The following is a 22,500-nucleotide window of genomic DNA, read 5'->3' on the forward strand; positions in this document are numbered from 1 at the left end:
TTTGCTTGTGTGTGTGTGTGTGTGTGTGTGTGTGTGTGTGTGTGTGTGTGTGTGTGTGTGTGTGTGTGTGTGTGTGTGTGTGTGTGTGTGTGTGTGTGTTGTGTGTGTTGTGTGTGTTGTGGCTGAGGGCATGTTCGGCAAGCCCTTCTGCCTGCGGCTCAAGCATAATGTCATCAGAGCCAGACGAACAAGCATGTATGACTGCGTGTATAAGTATGTAGGTGTGTATGTGTGTTTGTGTGTGTGAGCGTACAGTGTTTTAAAAAAGGCACAGCTGTCCACTGTGAGATGACACACCGTCATACTCAACACAACATGCTTCACTGGAGAGAGAGAGAGAAAGAGCGAGAGAGCGAGATAATTTGTAATGTTTATTTCACTATTGTATATTAATCTACCTCACTTGCTTTGAATATTTTTACATTTGTTTCCCGTGCCAATAAAGCCGCTTGAATTGAATTGAATTGAATTGCATTGAGAGACAGAGGAGAGGATTAGATTGAGAAAGAGTAATGAGTGATATAGAAATCAATATATAATACGGATATGTTTTTGAAGAAGGGATAGTGAGTGAGAGAGGAAGACAGAAGACAGAGAGAGGAAGAGATAGAGTGAGAGAGAGAGAGAGAGAGAGAATAACCAGACATGTGAGTGAACAACCAAGCTGGCCAATGAGACAGATCCAGAGAGAGAGAGAGAGAGAGAGAGAGAGAGAATAACCAGACATGTGAGTGAACAACCAAGCTGGCCAATGAGACAGATCCAGAGAGAGAGAGAGAGAGAGAGAGAGAATAACCAGACATGTGAGTGAACAACCAAGCTGGCCAATGAGACAGATCCAGAGAGAGAGAGAGAGAGAGAGAGAGAGAATAACCAGACATGTGAGTGAACAACCAAGCTGGCCAATGAGACAGATCCAGAGAGAGAGAGAGAGAGAGAGAGATACATATATATATAGAGAGAGAGACTCAGTCCAGTGCTGTTATTCCCAGGCTTGCTAGCTGGCAGTGGAGGCTACTGTTCTGTTCTGATCTCTCTGCTCTGATGGGGTTTACCACCCACAGAGTCAGGGCTTGGGGTCCTGAGGGCACTGAGTGCTTCTGTCGCTGATCCCTGACCCCATCTATTCCTCCCTCCCACTGGGCATTGCTCTACCATACCAAACCCTTACAACTTACCAACGTAGCTGTGGCTGCTAACGCATGCTATCCGACGGCTAAGGATCGAACCTCAAGGAGAAGGGTAACTGGACAGCTCATGGATTGCTAACAGATTGCTAATTGGAAGCTAACCAGAACTGAACCAGAAGCTACACAGACTTCTAATCAGGCTCTAACTGGACTGCTAAAGGATCAGTAACCAGCTTTCAGCCCCCTCCGCCGCTCTCCGCTCACCCAAGAACGACTGACCTGGCCAGGGGACAAGAGGCTAATATGACAGGTAAGAGAACCAGTGGAACAGATAACAGATACATGGAACACTGGAGCGTCAGCAGGGCTACTGTTAGAGGAAATCTGTCAACTCAATAACTCAACAGTGAGATTCTGTCTAATAACTATGTCGTGGCAATATTATCGTCACATTGTCATTATGTCTTTCTGTGTGTTGTGTGTGTCTGTGCGCATGTGTGCATGTTTGTGTGTGTGTGTGTGTGTGTGTGCGTGCGTGCGTGCGTTTGTGTGTGTGTGTGTGTGTGTGTGTGCGCGTGCGTGCGTGCGTGTGTGTGCGTGCGTTGTGTGTGTGTGTGTGTGTGTGTGTGTGTGTGTGTGTGTGTGTGTGTGTGTGTGTGTGTGTGTGTGTGTGTGTGTGTGTGTGTGTGTGTGCATGTTGAGTAAGTGGCGTAAAGTAACTAAGTTAAAATATGTTGAAGAAGTACTGAAGATGTTTTTTGTTCAGTACTTTACTATTTATATTTTTAACAACTTTTAACTTTTTAATCCACGACATTCTTAAAGACAATATGTACTTTTTACTCCATAAATTTTCCCTGACACCCAAAAGTACTCACTACATTTTGAATTCTCAGGCAGGACAGCAATATGGTCGAATTCCCACACCTATAAATATAACGTGTTGTCATCCCTTCTGCCTCTGATCTGGCGGACTCACTAAACACAAACACTGATCTGAGTGTTGGAGTGTGCCCCTGAATGTCCATAAATTCTTTATAAAACAAGAAAATCGTACCATCTGGTTTGCTTAATATAAGGAATTTGATGTAAAATATACTTTTTAGTATGAAAATGTAGTATTTTTTCCACCACTGTACTTAAGTGCATTTAAAACCAGATACTTTTAGACTTTTACCCAAGTAGTATTTTACTCAAGTATGGCAATGGAGTACTTTTTCCACCACTGGTAAGTCATGTGGTACATGACATTCATGTGAGTCATTTGTGCTTTACCTGAGGCGTTGGTTGGTACCCTCCTCCAAGTTCACAAATAATTACCCTCTCTGACAAGCTCTCTGCACAGCTGGAGAGAGAGACCACGACATCACACTCATACCTCCCCTTTCACCTTGTCTGATACTATTACAACTCAACTCTGGTGTCTATGAGGAGTGTTGCCAGGCTGCTCTCAGAGTATCACATCTACCCACCGTATCCCCTCTCAGATCCTGACACTATAAATATCACTATGTCCCAGACCAAATAGACACAGGAAGTTATTTCAATGAGGCCCGCAGAGGATCAAATACCCAATATCTGGTGTGTGTGTGTGGTTGTGTGTGTGTGTGTGTGTGTGTGTCAGACCTTGGGAAGAAGATATGTATCTCTTCTTTGAACTAGAGAAACCTTCAGATTTAAAGAGTTAAATATTTATGGTTGTTTCACAATTGACTATAAAGTGTGACTGTAAAGTTGTTTGTGTGAATAGGTGTGTATCTGATCTCTCTGATCTCTGATCTCTGATCTCTCTCTCTCTCTCTCTCTCTCTCTCTCCAGCTGTTGTAGCAGTATCTATCCTCCTCTCCCTCCTCCTCCCTCTATCTCTCTCCTGTCCTAAGGGTTGTGTCTGTGACGGCCGGACGAAAGTCGTCGACTGCCGAGGGCGGGGCTTATATGACATCCCTCGCCATCTCCAACCCGACACTCTAGAACTCCATCTCCAAGACAACCGTATCCGAGGGCTGGGTTCCATGGCATTCCGAGACACGCCCCTCCTGCGTGTTTTGGACCTATCCAATAACTCCATCACGTCTGTGTCTCCCTCTACACTACTCGGTCTGAGAGGGCTACAACGTCTCAGTCTGGCCAGTAACGCCCTAAGAGAACTGGACAGAAGACTGCTAGGGCCAATACGATCTCTATCACACCTAGATCTGTCCCACAACAGGTACCCATACAATCTCTATGAGATGATAAATATATTGTACCCAATCACTCTCCCACCTCCACCAGTTGTATCATTGACCTCCTCCATCTCTGTTCTGTGCCCAGTCTGACGGGTCTGCCTGGTGCTATGGGGGAGAGCCTGAGGAACCTGTCTCAGCTAGGGCTAGCCCACAACAGGCTGCAGCGGCTGGACAAGTCCCTACTGGAGAACCTGGAGGGCCTGGGTCATCTAAGCCTGAAAGGGAACCCCTGGAGGTGTGACTGCCAGGTCATAGGCCTCAAACTGTGGCTGGAGACCTTCCTCTTCAGAGGTGAGGACGGATGGATGGATGGATGGGGGCCAGTTGAGTCATGTGGATGGGGTGTAAGCAGCCTGTGAACTAGTTACAACCAATGGCATAAGTACAGTTTCACAGTTCCAGAGTTATACCAGCTACCCTCAAAGCTGGCAACACATGTCACCATCACTCACTGCTTACAAAATACGCTGTTGACCTCTACTGAGAATGAGGACAGGGACAATGCATGTGCACATACGTACGGTACACATACCCACACCGACTCTGAGCCAAAAACCCCATTATGCAAATCTGTAATCAAAACATATAATACCCCTCCTCCAGTGCCACATTGCGGATTAAGCTAAAACTGTCGTCCAATTAGCAAAGAGAGTGTGTGTGCACCCATGTGAATGTGTGTGTGGTTTATCATGTTATTTTTATCAGATAAGTAATGTCTGGGTAATGTAATGTCACAGCTGATCCCTGTGGTGCCACAGTCTGGACCCAGCAACAGGAATGTGGCTGAATACAGATGTAGGATCATAATTTGATAACCCTGTTACAGGAAAGCTTTTATGCAATGATGGAATTGTAAAACTCCTCGTGTATTTGAGGTTTAAAAAGTCTTTTGAAGTTTGAAATTTCCACTTTGAAATGTCAGACTTGATTTTTCTTTATGAAAAAAATATAGCAATCCAAACGAAAACAACTATTATTACAATCCACATTATAATTCACATTTCCAGTTGCTGTAGGATTATTTCCTACTGTAGCAAACTGGCTCAAATCAAGATCCTACATCAGTATGAGCATGCTAACTACTGGTGAGAGAACAGAGGGGAGGAGGTGAGAGGGGAACTTTGTTTGGTTATTCCTCCTCATGTAATGGCTGGTGTAGTGTGAATGTGTGACTGTAGCATTAACATGTGTGGGGGCGGGATGAATGTAACTGTCAGTCTGCTGAGCTAATGGACAGATGCATTATAAACAGAGGAATAAAAAGATGAGCATGGTTATGAATTCCTACAATCAGTTCAGAACGCATCGTCGCCATCTCTCAGATGCAGATGAATTAAGATCAGGCCTAACGAATGAATGTAATAATCATGATGTAAAATCATAAGGAAAAAACTGCTGACCATCCCTGTCAGAAAGCTAAACACACAAACACAACACACACATCAGAGGACATGTGTGGCTAAGTACAAATGCTGTCACACACTCAACCTACATACAACTCATTTCCCTTTGCAAAGGCCATCCAATCTGAAAGTTATAATAACATAATTATAAAGTTATAATATAATGAGTACATCTACAGAGAGAGAGAGAGAGAGAGAGAGAGAGAGAGCAGGATATATATATATATATATAGAGAGAGAGAGAGAGAGAGAGAGAGAGAGAGCAGGATATATATAGAGAGAGAGAGAGAGAGAGAGAGAGAGAGCAGGATATATATATATATAGAGAGAGAGAGACAGAGAGAGAGAGAGAGAGAGACAGAGAGAGAGGAGACAGGCTATGAAGCTGCCTGAAGGATCCAGCTAGCCATACAGGCTATGTCACAGTGTGCCATCACAGCAGCAAGATTTGTGACCTGTTGCAACGAGAAAAGGGCAACCAGTGAAGAACAAACACCATTGTAAATACAACCCATATTTATGCTTATTTATTTTATCTTGTCCTTTAACCATTTGTACTTTGTTAAAACACTGTATATATATAATATGACATTTGTAATGTCTTTATTGTTTTGAAACTTCTGTATGTGTAATGTTTACTGTTCATTTTTGTTTTTCACTATATATTCACTTTATATATTATCTACCTCACTTGCTTTGGCAATGTTAACACATGTTTCCCATGCCAATAAACACCTTGAATTGAATTGAATTGAGAGAGACAGAGAGAGAGAGAGAGAGGGGGGAAGAGAGAGAGAGAGAGAGAGAGAGAGAGTAGGAGAGAGAGAGAGAGAGAGAGAGGTGGAGGAAGAGAGAGAGAGAGAGAGAGAGAGAGTAGAGAGAGAGAGAGAGAGAGACAGAGAGAGAGAGAGGAGGAGAGAGAGAGAGAGAGGGAGAGAGTAGGAGAGAGAGAGATGGAGAGAGAGAGAGAGAGAGAGAGAGAGAGAGAGAGAGAGAGAGAGAAGGTTATATCCTGACTATTAACTTGTCTACCATGCTCTTTACTGCCTCATATTTGAATATTCAGTCAGAATCAGGACACACTCGTTAACTCGGGCCATTTAATCTAAAAAATAAATTACCATCTCAGATCTCAGGTAGCCTTATTCAGGTCAGTGCTAGCTACTGTGATTAAAGGTAATTGTGACAGGAAGTTAGACTGAAGTCAGACATAGCATGTGTCACAGGGGGGTATTGCATGGCTGTTCTCAACAAGTGACAACACACGGACATAGAGTCAGTCATCACACTTGTACTGCCTGTTTACTCCTTCGCATTCGGACCATAGCATGGAAAACACCTGCAGCAGTGGTATTTTATATAGCAGAAAGGTTTAAGGCTTGAAGCGAACATTCAGGGTTTCTATTGATATAAGAACCTCCCTCCCTCTCACCACCGTCTCACTCTCTCTCCATTTCCAGGTGGAGTGGTAGATGAGGTCTCCTGCTCCAAACCAGAGGAGATGAAGGACAAAGATCTCCAGAATGTTCCCTACCAGCTCTTCCATTCCTGCATGACCACCAGCTACAACTACCTGTTCTCCAACATACACCACCTGGAGTCTGACAGGTCCAACAGGGGTCACACCCACGGCAACACACACGGCAATGGCAACCCGCACGGCCCCCTGGGAATGGGGGAGGGGTATGGAGGAGGGGGAAGTGGTCTCCCTGAGTGCGAGCCCAAGCAGAGACCTCGCCCGGTGAACCTGCGTCATGCCATCGCCACGGTGATCGTGACTGGTGTGGTGTGTGGCATCGTGTTGATGATGATGCTGGCTGCAGCGGTGTACGGCTGTGCCTACGCCGCCCTCATGGCCAAGTACCAGCGGGAGCTGAAGAAGAGTGAGGAGACGAGTAAGGGCGATCACGGCAGCGCGGACGAGAAGGAACCACTGGAGAACGCTATCGCCTAGACGATGGGATTGAGTGAACTGTGAACTTTAACCCACAAACTTTGAATCTGTAACTTTGAACCCTGTACCTGAAACTACTGTCATAGGTGTGTGTGTGTGTGTGTGTGTGTGTGTGTGTGTGTGTGTGTGTGTGTGTGCCCTGACTTAAAACTCAAATCTTCAGCTTAAACTTTAACCTCTAGTCCCATGGACTAAACTGGGACCTGACCCAAAACCCATCATTCATACCTGGTCTACACCTTAACCAGAGGACAGGACAGCACATATCAACTGCTGCTGGAGAAAGCCATTGCCTGTGACAGGTTTTGTTGGTATCAATAGTTCATCTCATAGTGAAAGTTGTAATGTTATTTTCCAACACAAACCCCCATGTTGTCCCAAAACTACTAAATGCAAATAAGAGAATTACAGACCATATCTACTGAGAGTTGAAATCAGTACAAAGTTAGCACTTCAGAAGGGAAAGAGAGAAAGGGAGCTAGAAACGTCTTGTGCAGTATTTACCTCTCTTACATAACTCCTTTACTTTACAGTGATTGAACATGTTGTAATGTATCTCTCTGGATGATAAACAGGGAAGAGTGTTGTGGTGTGGAGCGGAGCGGAGGTACATCAGGTGCTGTGAATAGAAACTGGGCAAGACACAAATCTCTAGATCTCTGTGTCTGGGGACTCCCAAATATATCACAACATATCAATTCCATTTCCTCTGAGGGTAGTAAAAATGGATAAAAAACATGTTGATAAATGTTTTGTTTGTTGATAGTGTAAAATGTTATCTTCTGAATAATTAGTAGTTTGATTTATGTTTTTTTTTTGTAGCTATTGTCCATATCTTTTGATTCTGTCTAATTTTGAAGTGCAGATTCTTAGTAGGCAGCTATAATGTGTGTGCTTTTTAACATTTATTTAACCTTTATTTAACCAGGAAAATACCCTTTAGGTAAGAAACCTCTTTTGGGAGGGTGACCTGGCCAAGAGGTGTGTGTGTGCGTGCGTGAGTGAGTGTGTGTGTGCGTGTCTGTGTGTTTGTGCGCGTGTGTGTGCGTGTGTGCGCGTGTGTGTGCGTGTGTGTGTGTGTGTGTGTGTGCGTGTGCGTGTGCGCTGAAGGAGAAAATATGCATATTTTCCTTAATGTCTGGAAGATGGATGATTCTACAAGCAATAATGAAACAAAACTCAAATAAGATGAACAACATGGGTTGAGTCTTTTCATTCACACACACACACACACACACACACACACACACACACACACACACACACACACACACACACACACACACACACACACACACACACACACACACACACACACACACACACACAGTGTTGGGGATGACATAATTGGACAGAGAGCTATTGTGGCCTGCATCATGAATTACACTGCACAGTGATGGAGCCGGAGGGGGATGTGTGTGGAAATGGGAATGTGTTTCAATGTGTACGTGTGTATGTGTGTGTGTCATCATGCTTGCGTGTGACAGAGACAGAGAGAAACAGTCAAAGTCACCTCCAACCTATTTCTGTGAAACTCACAGGACCCTAAAAGGCTATCAGTCCATATGACCCTGTGAGTGTGTGTTCCACACGAGGAAACACATCCGTGTTCTAGAAGCTGCCTGAAGGATCCAGCTAGCCATACAGTAAAGACCCTCCAACCAGAGACTGTGCACACACACACACACACACACACACGCACGCACACACACACACACACACACACACACACACACACACACACACACACACACACACACACGCACACACACACACACACACACACACACACACCACACACACAAACACACGCTATGAGTCAGAGATGTCTGCAGTGCCCAGGATGTGTGAAGTCACTGGGCTGTCGTGTTAAGTTATAGCATATTAGCCTATTCATGAAGCTCAGGCCAACTGGAGCAGAGAGGAAAACTGGCCCTAACCGGCCTATACTGAATTACCATTAGGCTGCATCTCCAGTCCAAACATCATTACATGCCCTCTTCAATCTGAGCAGCACAATTATCATTACTGCTCATCAGTACCTACGTAATATAGAGGCTGTCCTCACCGCTGTTACACTGAGTCATAATAATCTCCCTTTTCACAGTGTGTTACTACTGTCTTACTACTGTGTTACTGCTATGTGTTTGTTGAGTTGAATTATTTTGCTGATGAGCTGATCACTGCTATTGGTCATACTATTTCCACTGAGAAGACAGTTCTACTGTATGTAGAATGGTGTGTGTGTGTGTGTGTGTGTGTGTGTGTGTGTGTGTGTGTGTGTGTGTGTGTGTGTGTGTGTGTGTGTGTGTGTGTGTGTGTGTGTGTGTGTGCGTGTGTGCGTGTATGTGTGTGAGCGTGGTGGCACTGCACAGACTCTCCATCTCTCTCCTTCTGCTTCAGCACACTGTCGTTTCCCCCAGGCCAACGCTACCCACAATGCACCACTCGCATGTCATCGCATTCAGACACCGTGAAATCATCTTCTCTCCTTCTGCCCTCTTTTCTTCCTTCTCACTCTGTCTCTCTCTCTATTCTCCTCTCAGTATCTTTCTCTCATTCTATCTTTTTGTATAGTCTCCTGTCTAAACTACTTTGTCTCTCTCCATCTCTATTATCCGCTCATCCTCTCTCTATCATATAAAGTATCTCTCTACTGTCCTCCTCCCCCTCTTCCCTCTTTTCTCTCTAAACCCTTTCTTGTCTTACCTTTCTTTTCTTGCACTTGATGTCTTTGCAACCATCTTTAAATCACTATCACGCTTTCTGTTTCAGAACATCAGTCTAGTCTGGACAGGAATGGTGTCCTGCTGTTGTTTCAAAACCCAGAGATGAGCTCCATACCGCCCCCTTGTGTCCGATGCAGGGGGTTGATACTGTATGTGGTAAAGCACAGATAGATAGAACATGTTGCACTATAAATCAACTCTCCCTCAAACACAGTGAAGCTGATCTAGGGCCTGCTAGATCATCCCAGTGATGAGGAGATTGTCTAAATTGCTGCACATGTTTTGACAGAATAAGATTACCCATAATCCCAGGACACAATGACACTGAGCGTTACAGAAGAGGTTGTGTGTGCGTGTGCGTGTGTGTGTGCGTGCATGCGCGTCCATCCTTCAGTTCTATATCATTACCCAAAGGAGGGCTTTCTACAACACCGGTATATTCCTGCTTAGGGAGAGGTGGGTAATGATGTCATGGAACAGAAATATCCTCCATTAGACATCTTTTATCCTCATTTAATACGCCAAAGGGAAGAACACATTATGTTGAAATAGAGTGTGAGAGTTGCTCTGTATGAGAGTTGCTCTGTGTGAGAGTTGCTCTGTATGAGAGTTGCTCTGTATGAGAGTTCCTCGGTATGAGAGTTGCTCTGTATGAGAGTTGCTCTGTATGAGAGTTCCTCTGTATGAGAGTTCCTCTGTATGAGAGTTCCTCTGTATGAGAGTTCCTCGGTATGAGAGTTCCTCTGTATGAGAGTTCCTCGGTATGAGAGTTCCTCTGTATGAGAGTTCCTCGGTATGAGAGTTCCTCTGTATGAGAGTTCCTCTGTATGAGAGTTCCTCGGTATGAGAGTTCCTCGGTATGAGAGTTCCTCTGTATGAGAGTTCCTCTGTATGAGAGTTCCTCGGTATGAGAGTTCCTCTGTATGAGAGTTCCTCTGTATGAGAGTTCCTCGGTATGAGAGTTCCTCGGTATGAGAGTTCCTCTGTATGAGAGTTCCTCTGTATGAGAGTTCCTCTGTATGAGAGTTCCTCTGTATGAGAGTTCCTCTGTATGAGAGTTCCTCTGTATGAGAGTTCCTGTATGAGAGTTCCTCTGTATGAGAGTTCCTCTGTATGAGAGTTCCTCTGTATGAGAGTTCCTCTGTATGAGAGTTCCTCGGTATGAGAGTTCCTCGGTATGAGAGTTCCTCGGTATGAGAGTTCCTCTGTATGAGAGTTCCTCTGTATGAGAGTTCCTCGGTATGAGAGTTCCTCTGTATGAGAGTTCCTCTGTATGAGAGTTCCTCGGTATGAGAGTTCCTCTGTATGAGAGTTCCTCTGTATGAGAGTTCCTCGGTATGAGAGTTCCTCGGTATGAGAGTTCCTCTGTATGAGAGTTCCTCGGTATGAGAGTTCCTCTGTATGAGAGTTCCTCTGTATGAGAGTTCCTCTGTATGAGAGTTCCTCGGTATGAGAGTTCCTCGGTATGAGAGTTCCTCTGTATGAGAGTTCCTCTGTATGAGAGTTCCTCTGTATGAGAGTTGCTCTGAAGGGAGTCTTCAAGGAGGTGAAGCTCAGACCTACAACAGCCTTTTCCTTCTCTCTCGAGTCCTCTTACACATAAACACACACACACATTACCCTTACACACAAACACACACACATTCCCCTAACACATACACACACACATTCCCCTAACACACAAACACACACACATTCCCCTAACACATACACACACACATTCCCCTAACACACCAACACACATTCCCCTAACACAAAAACACACACACATTCCCCCACACACACACACATTCCCCACACACACACACACACATTCCCCACACACACACACACACACACACACACACACACACACACACACACACACACACACACACACACACACACACACACACACACACACACACACACACACACACACACACACACACACACACACACACACACACACACACACACACACACGGACACACAAAGACTACCCTAACACATTAACACACATTCCCCTAACACAAACACACACATTCTCCTAACATATAAACACACACCTTGAAAATATGGAGAGTGGTACTCAGTGATGTGTTGGATTTGCCACAAACATAACACTTTGTATTCAGGACAAAAAGTGAATTGCTTTGTCAAATGTTTTTGAAGAATTACTTTAGTGCATGTTTCTGAATATTTGTACTATGTACAGGCTTCCTTCTTTTCACTCTGTCATTTAGGTTAGTATTGTGGAGTAACTACAGTGTTGTTGATCCAACCTCAGTTTTCTCCTATCACAGCCATTAAACTCTAACTGTCATAACAAAGGGCTTGAATACGTATTACAGTTTTTTCCAACTGCTTACACACAAAATATTTTAATGTCACATGATTTTTGAAACCTCTCACTCAAAGTGCAAAACTACACACCAAATATCCAAAACCATAAGCTATTTCTCATTCTTTGACTCTGTTGTCAATTGCATAAAACACTTTTTTCAAAACACTACACACAATTCTCTACCTAAAACACAAAAATCTAACAGGAAGGGACTTGCTTTCCTTTTCCAAACACAACCAATTAAAATGCTACACTTACTCACCAGGTCACACACACACTCCTCACATGTGCAAACACTAATAGCATAACTGATCACTAACCAATCACTGCTTTACTGTAGTATAGGCCTATAATAATAGACAGTAACAGCAGTATACTGTAGGTAGGGATAAAGTGACTAGACAACATGATAGATAATAAACAGTAACAGCAGTATACTGTAGGTAGGGATAAAGGGTAGATAATAGACAGTAACAGCAGTATACTGTAGGTAGGGGTAAAGGATAGATAATAGACAGTAGCAGCAGTATACTGTAGGTAGGGGTAAAGGATAGATAATAGACAGTAGCAGCAGTATACTGTAGGTAGGGGTAAAGGATAGATAATAGACAGTAGCAGCAGTATACTGTAGGTAGGGGTAAAGGATAGATAATAGACGGTAGCAGCAGTATACTGTAGGTAGGGATAAAGGATAGATAATAGACAGTAGCAGCAGTATACTGTAGGTAGGGATAAAGGATAGATAATAGACAGTAGCAGGAGTATACTGTAGGTAGGGATAAAGGACAGATAATAGACAGTAGCAGCAGTATACTGTAGGTAGGGATAAAGGATAGATAATAGACAGTAGCAGCAGTATACTGTAGGTAGGGATAAAGTGACTAGACAACATGATAGATAATAAACAGTAACAGCAGAATACTGTAGGTAGGGGTAAAGGAGAGATAATAGACAGTAACAGCAGTATACTGTAGGTAGGGGTAAAGGGTAGATAATAGACAGTAGCAGCAGTATACTGTAGGTAGGGATAAAGGATAGATAATAGACAGTAGCAGCAGTATACTGTAGGTAGGGATAAAGTGACTAGACAACATGATAGATAATAGACAGTAGCAGCAGTATACTGTAGGTAGGGATAAAGGATAGATAATAGACAGTAGCAGCAGTATACTGTAGGTAGGGATAAAGGATAGATAATAGACAGTAGCAGGAGTATACTGTAGGTAGGGATAAAGGACAGATAATAGACAATAGCAGCAGTATACTGTAGGTAGGGGTAAAGGATAGATAATAGACAGTAACAGCAGTATACTGTAGGTAGGGGTAAAGGATAGATAATAGACAGTAGCAGGAGTATACTGTAGGTAGGGATAAAGGACAGATAATAGACAGTAGCAGCAGTATACTGTAGGTAGGGATAAAGGATAGATAATAGACAGTAACAGCAGTATACTGTAGGTAGGGATAAAGGATAGATAATAGACAGTAACTGCAGTATACTGTAGGTAGGATAAAGGATAGATAATAGACAGTAGCAGCAGTATACTGTAGGTAGGGATAAAGGATAGATAATAGACAGTAGCAGCAGTATACTGTAGGTAGGGATAAAGGATAGATAATAGACAGTAGCAGCAGTATACTGTAGGTAGGGATAAAGTGACTAGACAACATGATAGATAATAGACAGTAGCAGCAGTATACTGTAGGTACGGATAAAGGATAGATAATAGACAGTAACAGCAGTATACTGTAGGTAGGGATAAAGGATAGATAATAGACAGTAGCAGCAGTATACTGTAGGTAGGGATAAAGTGACTAGACAACATGATAGATAATAGACAGTAGCAGCAGTATACTGTAGGTAGGGGTAAAGGGTAGATAATAGACAGTAGCAGCAGTATACTGTAGGTAGGGATAAAGGATAGATAATAGACAGTAACAGCAGTATACTGTAGGTAGGGATAAAGGATAGATAATAGACAGTAACAGCAGTATACTGTAGGTAGGGATAAAGGATAGATAATAGACAGTAGCAGCAGTATACTGTAGGTAGGGGTAAAGTGACTAGACAACATGATAGATAATAGACAGTAGCAGCAGTATACTGTAGGTAGGGATAAAGGACAGATAATAGACAGTAACAGCAGTATACTGTAGGTAGGGGTAAAGAACAGATAATAGACAGTAACAGCAGTATACTGTAGGTAGGGGTAAAGGATAGATAATAGACAGTAACAGCAGTATACTGTAGGTAGGGATAAAGGACAGATAATAGACAGTAGCAGCAGTATACTGTAGGTAGGGGTAAAGGGTAGATAATAGACAGTAGCAGCAGTATACTGTAGGTAGGGATAAAGGATAGATAATAGACAGTAGCAGCAGTATACTGTAGGTAGGGGTAAAGGGTAGATAATAGACAGTAACAGCAGTATACTGTAGGTAGGGTTAAAGGATAGATAATAGACAGTAACAGCAGTATACTGTAGGTAGGGGTAAAGGATAGATAATAGACAGTAGCAGCAGTATACTGTAGGTAGGGGTAAAGGATAGATAATAGACAGTAACAGCAGTATACTGTAGGTAGGGGTAAAGGATAGATAATAAACAGTAACAGCAGTATACTGTATTTAGGGGTAAAGGGTAGATAATAGACAGTAGCAGCAGTATACTGTAGGTAGGGGTAAAGGGTAGATAATAGACAGTAGCAGCAGTATACTGTAGGTAGGGGTAAAGGGTAGATAATAGACAGTAGCAGCAGTATACTGTAGGTAGGGATAAAGGATAGATAATAGACAGTAGGATAAAGGATAGCAGACATACAGCAGTATACTGTAGGTAGGGATAAAGTGACTAGACAACATGATAGATAATAAACAGTAACAGCAGTATACTGTAGGTAGGGGTAAAGGGTAGATAATAGACAGTAGCAGCAGTATACTGTAGGTAGGGGTAAAGGGTAGATAATAAACAGTAACAGCAGTATACTGTAGGTAGGGGTAAAGGGTAGATAATAGACAGTAGCAGCAGTATACTGTAGGTAGGGATAAAGGATAGATAATAGACAGTAGCAGCAGTATACTGTAGGTAGGGGTAAAGGATAGATAATAGACAGTAGCAGCAGTATACTGTAGGTAGGGATAAAGGATAGATAATAGACAGTAACAGCAGTATACTGTAGGTAGGGATAAAGGATAGATAATAGACAGTAGCAGCAGTATACTGTAGGTAGGGATAAAGTGACTAGTGACTATTTTGAGCCTGTAATCGAACCCACAAATGCTGATGCTCCAGATACTCAACTAGTCTAAAGATGGCCAGTTTTATTGCTTCTTTAATCAGGACAAATCAAATCAAATGTTATTTGTCACATGCGCTGAATACAACAAGTGTAGACTTCACCATGAAATGCTTACTGACAAGCCTTTAACCAACAGTGCAGATCAAGAAGAAAATATTTACCAAGTAGACTACAATAAAAAGTAGTAATAAAAGTAACAAATCAAATCAAATCAAATTGTATTTGTCACATACACATGGTTAGCAGATGTTAATGCGAGTGTAGCGAAATGCTTGTGCTTCTAGTTCCGACAATGCAGTGATAACCAACAAGTAATCTAACTAACAATTCCAAAACTACTGTCTTATACACAGTGTAAGGGGATAAGGAATATGTACATAAGGATATATGAATGAGTGATGGTACAGAGCAGCATACAGTAGATGGTATCGAGTACAGTATATACATATGAGATGAGTATGTAGACAAAGTAAACAAAGTGGCATAGTTAAAGTGGCTAGTGATACATGTATTACATAAGGATGCAGTCGATGATGTAGAGTACAGTATATACGTATGCATATGAGATGAATAATGTAGGGTAAGTAACATTATATAAGGTAGCATTGTTTAAAGTGGCTAGTGATATATTTACATCATTTCCCATCAATTCCCATTATTAAAGTGGCTGGAGTTGGGTCAGTGTCAATGACAGTGTGTTGGCAGCAGCCACTCAATGTTAGTGGTGGCTGTTTAACAGTCTGATGGCCTTGAGATAGAAGCTGTTTTTCAGTCTCTCGGTCCCAGCTTTGATGCACCTGTACTGACCTCGCCTTCTGGATGATAGCGGGGTGAACAGGCAGTGGTTCGGGTGGTTGATGTCCTTGATGATCTTTATGGCCTTCCTGTAACATCGGGTGGTGTAGGTGTCCTGGAGGGCAGGTAGTTTGCCCCCGGTGATGCGTTGTGCAGACCTCACTACCCTCTGGAGAGCCTTACGGTTGAGGGCGGAGCAGTTGCCGTACCAGGCGGTGATACAGCCCGCCAGGATGCTCTCGATTGTGCATCTGTAGAAGTTTGTGAGTGCTTTTGGTGACAAGCCGAATTTCTTCAGCCTCCTGAGGTTGAAGAGGCGCTGCTGCGCCTTCTTCACGACGCTGTCAGTGTGAGTGGACCAATTCAGTTTGTCTGTGATGTGTATGCCGAGGAACTTAAAACTTGCTACCCTCTCCACTACTGTTCCATCGATGTGGATAGGGGGGGTGTTCCCTCTGCTGTTTCCTGAAGTCCACAATCATCTCCTTAGTTTTGTTGACGTTGAGTGTGAGGTTATTTTCCTGACACAATAACACAATAACAATAACAAGGTTATATACAGAGGGCACCGGTACTGAGTCAGTGTGGAAGCTATATACAGGGGGCACCGGTACTGAGTCAGTGTGGAAGCTATATACAGGGGGCACCGGTACTGAGTCAGTGTGGAAGCTATATACAGGGGCACCGGTACTGAGTCAGTGTGGAAGCTATATACAGGGGCACCGGTACTGAGTCAGTGTGGAAGCTATATACAGGGGGCACCGGTACTGAGTCAGTGTGGAAGCTATATACAGGGGGCACCGGTACTGAGTCAGTGTGGAAGCTATATACAGGGGGCACCGGTACTGAGTCAGTGTGGAAGCTATATACAGGGGGCACCGGTACTGAGTCAGTGTGGAAGCTATATACAGGGGGCACCGGTACTGAGTCAGTGTGGAAGCTATATACAGGGGGCACCGGTACCGAGTCAGTGTGGAGGCTATATACAGGGGGTACCGGTACCGAGTCAGTGTGGAAGCTATATACAGGGGGCACCGGTACCGAGTCAGTGTGGAAGCTATATACAGGGGGCACCGGTACCGAGTCAGTGTGGAGGGGTACAGGCTAGTTGAGGTAATCTGTACATGTAGTTGGGGACAAAGTGACTATGCATAGTAACAAACAAACACAGAGTGTACAAAAGGGAGGGAGGGGGTCAATATAAATTGTCCGGTGACGATTTTATGAACTGTTCAGCAGTCTTATGGCTTGGGGGTAGAAGCTGTTGAGGAGCCTTTTGGTCCCAGACTTGGTGTTCCGGCACCGCTTGCCGTGCAGTAGCAGACAAAACAGTCTATAACTTGGGTGACTGGAGTCTCTGAATATTTTATGGGCTTTCCTCTGACACCGCCTATTATATAGGTCCTGGATGGCAGGAGGCTTGGCCACACTGCCAGTTGTTTGACCTCCTCCCTATAGGCCATCTCATTGTTGTCGGTGATCAAGCCTACCACTGTTGTGTCGTCAGCAAACTTAATGATGGTGTTGATGTCGTGTTTGGCCACGCAGTCGCGGGTGAACAGGGAAAACAAGAGGGGACTAAGTACACACCCCTGAGGGTCCCAATGTTAAGGATCAGCGTGGCAGACGTGTTGTTGCCTACTCTTACCACCTGGGGGCGGCCTGTCAGATAGTCCAGGATCCAGTTGCAGTGGGAGGTGTTTAGTCCCAGGGTCCTTAGCTTAGTGATGAGCTTCGTGGGCACTATGGTGTTGAACGCTGAGCTGTAGTCAATGAACAGCATTCTCACATAGGTGTTCCTTTTGTCCAGGTGAGAAAGGGCAGTGTGGAGTGTGATTAAGATTGTGTCATCTGTGGATCTGTTGGGGCGGTATGGGAATTGGAGTGGGTCTAGGGTGTCCGGGCGGAGGCTGTTGATGTGAGCCATGACCCGCCTTTCAAAGCACTTCATGGCTACCGACGTGAGTGCACAGGGCGATAATCATTTAGGCAGGTTACCTTTTCTTCCTTGGGCATAGGGACTATGGTGGTCTGCTTGAAATATGTAGGTATTACAGACTCAGTCAGGGAGAGGTTGAAAATGTCAGTGAAGAAATGTCAGTGAAGACACTTGCATGCTTTGAGTACATGTCCTGGTAATCTGTCTGGTCCAGCGGCTTTGTGAATGTTGACCTGTTTAAAGGTCTTGTTCACATCAGCTACCGAGAGCATTACCACACAGTCATCCAGTACAGCTGGTGCTCTCAGGCATGCTTCAGTGTTGCTTGCCTCGAAGCGAGTATAAAAGGCATTTAGCTCGTCTGGTAGTCCCGTGTCACTGGGCAGCTCACGTCTGGGTTTCCCTTTGTTGTCCGTAATAGTTTTCAAGCCCTGCTACATTCGACGAGTGTCAGAGCCGGTGTAGTAGGATTCAATCTTAATCCTGTATTGACGCTTTGCAAATTTGACAGTTTTCAGCTGTGGTAACATAATTGCAAAATGGTTTTCTAATGACCAATTATCTTTTTAAAATGATAAACTTGGATTAGCTAACACAACATGCCATTGGAACACAGGAGTGATGGTTGCTGATAATAGGCCTTTTACGCCTATGTCGGTATTCAATAACAAATCTGCTGTTTCCAGCTAAAATAGTCATTTACAGCATGAACAATATTTACACTGTATTTCTGATCAATTTGATGTTATTTTAATAGACAAAAATGTGCTGTTCTTTCAAAAACAAGGATATTTCTAAGTGACCCCAAACTTTTGAATGGTAGTGTATGTAAATGTGATATTTCAATCTTTTTTAAAATCTAAAAACCTGTTTTTGCTTTGTCATTATGGGTTATTGCGTGTTGATTGATGAGGGGAAAAAAACGTTGAATACATTTTAGAATAAGGCTGTAAAAGGCAATGGGTCTGAATTCTTTCTGAATGCACTGTACATGGGTCCCGTAAATTTCTCAAATTTTCAGTAAATTAAAATCTCCTGGGTCACGTTGTCCAGCGCCACACTTCCCAAAGTAAACTTTCCCTGACACACACACACACACACACACACGCACACACACACACACACACACACACACACACACACACACACACACACACACACACACAACAGTCCTCCTCCATAGCCAGCTATGTGCAGAAGTAAGGCCAAAGGTTGACCTTCAACCTTGCCTGAGGCTAGAGGGGAGCAAGATGACACACTATCCAGATCAACAGAGTCTGAGTGAGTGTGTGAAGGAGAAGGCACCATCGAGGAGAGTGTGTGTGTGAGAGAGAGTGTTGTGTGCTAGATGCAGAATGTGTGCGTGTCCAGAGCTCAGTGTGTTTGTGTTTGTGTCTGTGTGTATGTGTGTGTTTTGATGGAGTTAAATCAACTCACCGGCAGCAATGGGTGATTTTCTTTCGTCCAGTAGCTGAATGGCAGTGCTGGCCAACACTACACTATTATTGTCCTTCCCTAGGACACATACAGAACACACACCATCAGTCTCCTTGTCATCACTACAATACGCATTCCTGCAGGGGTATCTACATTATATACTATAGTAATCATTTGACCACGGCAACCTCAGAAAGTAAATAGAATATCACCAGTATTATTAGAGTGTGGTTTAATGGACTCCCTGAGGCAACAGCAGGCCACTCAAAACATGTTCTTTCAATAATACTATTGGAAGGGCACTGGTTTCTCTGAGTGCGTGTGTGTGGGTGTGTGGGTGTGTGTGTGTGTGCGTGTGTGTGTGTGTGTGCGTGTGGGTGTGCATGTGTGTGTGTGTGTGTGTGTGTGTGTGTGTGTGTGTGTGTGTGTGTGTGTGTGTGTGTGTGTGTGTGTGTGTGTGTGTGTGTGTGTCGTTATAACATATCCAATTTCAACCCATAGCAATCAGCCCTGTTCACAAGAACACAGCCCAGAATGAATAAGAGCGATAGAGAGAGAGAGAAGAGAGAAGGAGAGACAGAGAGAGAAGAGAGAAGGAGAGACAGAGAGAGAAGAGAGAAGGAGAGACAGAGAGAGACAGAGAGAGAGAGGGAGAGACAGAGAGAGAAGAGAGAAGGAGAGACAGAGAGAGAAGAGAGAGAGGGAGAGACAGAGAGAGAAGAGAGAGAGGGAGAGACAGAGAGAGAAGAGAGAAGGAGAGACAGAGAGAGACAGAGAGAGAAGAGAGACAGAGAGAGAGAGGGAGAGACAGAGAGAGAGAGAGAGAGAGAGAGAGAGAGAGAGAGAGTGAAAGAAAGAGGGAGGGAGGGAGAGAAAGAGGGAGCGAAAGGGGAAGGAGAAGGAAAACATGGAAATAGGGAGAGAAATAACTAGAAAAACAATGGTAAGGGAAAATGGATTTGGTTGAATGCAATCATCCTCCGCAAAATATGTGTGTAATGGAAACGGTTTATGTTAGGCAATAACCATTTACATATCAACTTATTTTCATGCTCCCTCTCAGGCATTTGGCTGCAATATGGTACCAACCACTAAAAACAGCCCTCTAAACATCTCACTACTGGGAGAGTTAAACAGGAAGGACTGTGTTTCTCTCTCTCTCGCTGTGTGTATTTGAACCACTCATGTAATTTCTCCAGTGGACACAGGGTGGAGCAGTTGTACCAGATTCGGCTGTGTGTTCAGGCTATCAAAGGAGGACTGTTCAGTGATGTTTTCCCATAGAGGACAGGTGTACCTACCTGTGTTGAAGGGGAGAGAGTAGACAAAGGTTCCAGGAACCTGTTCTGCTGCTCTCTTGTACCACAGGGGAAAGTGATCGGCGTTGAACACCCCTTCTTTATCTTCAGCTGTCAGGAAATCTCTTGAAACAGACAGAAACAAAGAGGTGATGAAACAGGAAACTGGAAACCGGAAACTGGAAACTGGACAGGCAACGTGAGAGGACCAACTATCAACAGTCATTACATGAACACTAACTTCAGGGAATTGTGGGGTAGCGTGTTGCGAACCATTCATCTGGCAGCTTCAGCCTGTGTGTGATGAACTTACAGATTGGTCAGCCTGTGTGTGATGAACTTACTGATTGGTCAGCCTGTGTGTGATGAACTTACAGATTGGTCAGCCTGTGTGTGATGAACTTACAGATTGGTCAGCCTGTGTGTGATGAACTTACTGATTGGTCAGCCTGTGTGTGATGAACTTACTGATTGGTCAGCCTGTGTGTGATGAACTTACTGATTGGTCAGCCTGTGTGTGATGAACTTACAGATTGGTCAGCCTGTGTGTGATGAACTTACTGATTGGTCAGCCTGTGTGTGATGAACTTACTGATTGGTCAGCCTGTGTGTGATGAACTTACTGATTGGTCAGCCTGTGTGTGATGAACTTACTGATTGGTCAGCCTGTGTGTGATGAACTTACTGATTGGTCAGCCTGTGTGTGATGAACTTACTGATTGGTCAGCCTGTGTGTGATGAACTTACAGATTGGTCAGCCTGTGTGTGATGAACTTACTGATTGGTCAGCCTGTGTGTGATGAACTTACTGATTGGTCAGCCTGTGTGTGATGAACTTACTGATTGGTCACCCTGTGTGTGATGAACTTACTGATTGGTCAGCCTGTGTGTGATGAACTTACTGATTGGTCAGCCTGTGTGTGATGAACTTACTGATTGGTCAGCCTGTGTGTGATGAACTTACTGATTGGTCAGCCTGTGTGTGATGAACTTACTGATTGGTCAGCCTGTGTGTGATGAACTTACTGATTGGTCAGCCTGTGTGTGATGAACTTACTGATTGGTCAGCCTGTGTGTGATGAACTTACAGATTGGTCAGCCTGTGTGTGATGAACTTACTGATTGGTCAGCCTGTGTGTGATGAACTTACTGATTGGTCAGCCTGTGTGTGATGAACTTACTGATTGGTCAGCCTGTGTGTGATGAACTTACTGATTGGTCAGCTGGTCCGGAACCACAAACAAGTTGATTCTGGAGAGGCCAGTACGTGTGCCCAGGTAGGCTATCTCCACGCCCTTATCAGAGTTCCTGGAACACATACATGCAATAATACTCAGGTAATACTACAGTATATACTACAGTAATACTACAGTAATGCGTCACACATTAGATACAGAATGAGAGTACCGAACAGCTAAGAGCATCAGTAGTGTAAAACCATGGTACATACTAGAGGGAGATATGGAGAAAGAGGTTGCGTGTGTGTGTGTATATGTATGTATGTATGTATGTGTGTGTGTGTGTGTGTGTGTACATACTCTGACTTGTTTAGTACCAGGCTGGTCCAGTAGGCCTCTAGAGGAGCTGTTACTACAGCATCAAACAGAACCTCCTGGATCAATTCCTTATCACCTAGAATAGAACACAATATAATAGAATGTAACATAATATAATAGAACAGAATAGAATAGAACAAAATAGAACACAATAGAATAGAAAATAACTGAATAGAACAGAATAGAACAGAATAGAAAATAACGGAATAGAAAATAACGGAATAGAACAGAATAGAAAATAACTGAATAGAAAATAACGGAATAGAACAGAACAAAATAGGATATAATCAAACAGCATAGAACAGAATAGAATAGAATAGAATAGAATAGAATAGAATCAAACAGACTAGAACAGAATGGAATAGAATATAATCAAACAGACTAGAACAGAATAGAATAGAATAGAA

The 22,500-nt window shown here is 43.6% G+C and overlaps 2 protein-coding genes across 2 annotated transcripts in view; one reads left to right on the plus strand and one right to left on the minus strand.

Annotated features, from left to right (window-relative positions):
* The window catches only part of cacna2d3a (calcium channel, voltage-dependent, alpha 2/delta subunit 3a), a 452,439-nt gene that overhangs the window by 64,585 nt on the left and 365,354 nt on the right, over positions 1 to 22,500 (minus strand). The window contains exons 24-27 of the mRNA XM_065006038.1: positions 22,076 to 22,169; positions 21,750 to 21,845; positions 20,541 to 20,662; positions 19,240 to 19,317 (exon numbers count right to left, since the gene is read on the minus strand). Of these exons, the coding sequence (XP_064862110.1) occupies positions 19,240 to 19,317; positions 20,541 to 20,662; positions 21,750 to 21,845; positions 22,076 to 22,169 (390 nt within the window). The remainder of the gene's footprint in view (positions 1 to 19,239; positions 19,318 to 20,540; positions 20,663 to 21,749; positions 21,846 to 22,075; positions 22,170 to 22,500) is intronic.
* Positions 910 to 7,966, plus strand: LOC115124797 (leucine-rich repeat and transmembrane domain-containing protein 1). The gene is made up of 4 exons (XM_029654273.2): positions 910 to 1,440; positions 2,949 to 3,339; positions 3,444 to 3,649; positions 6,222 to 7,966. The coding sequence occupies exons 1-4, from the start codon at positions 1,434 to 1,436 to the stop codon at positions 6,713 to 6,715; spliced, it is 1,098 nt and encodes a 365-aa protein (XP_029510133.1). The 5' UTR covers positions 910 to 1,433; the 3' UTR covers positions 6,716 to 7,966.

Source organism: Oncorhynchus nerka, linkage group LG20, assembly GCF_034236695.1.
Source record: "Oncorhynchus nerka isolate Pitt River linkage group LG20, Oner_Uvic_2.0, whole genome shotgun sequence".
Lineage (NCBI taxonomy): Eukaryota > Metazoa > Chordata > Actinopteri > Salmoniformes > Salmonidae > Oncorhynchus > Oncorhynchus nerka.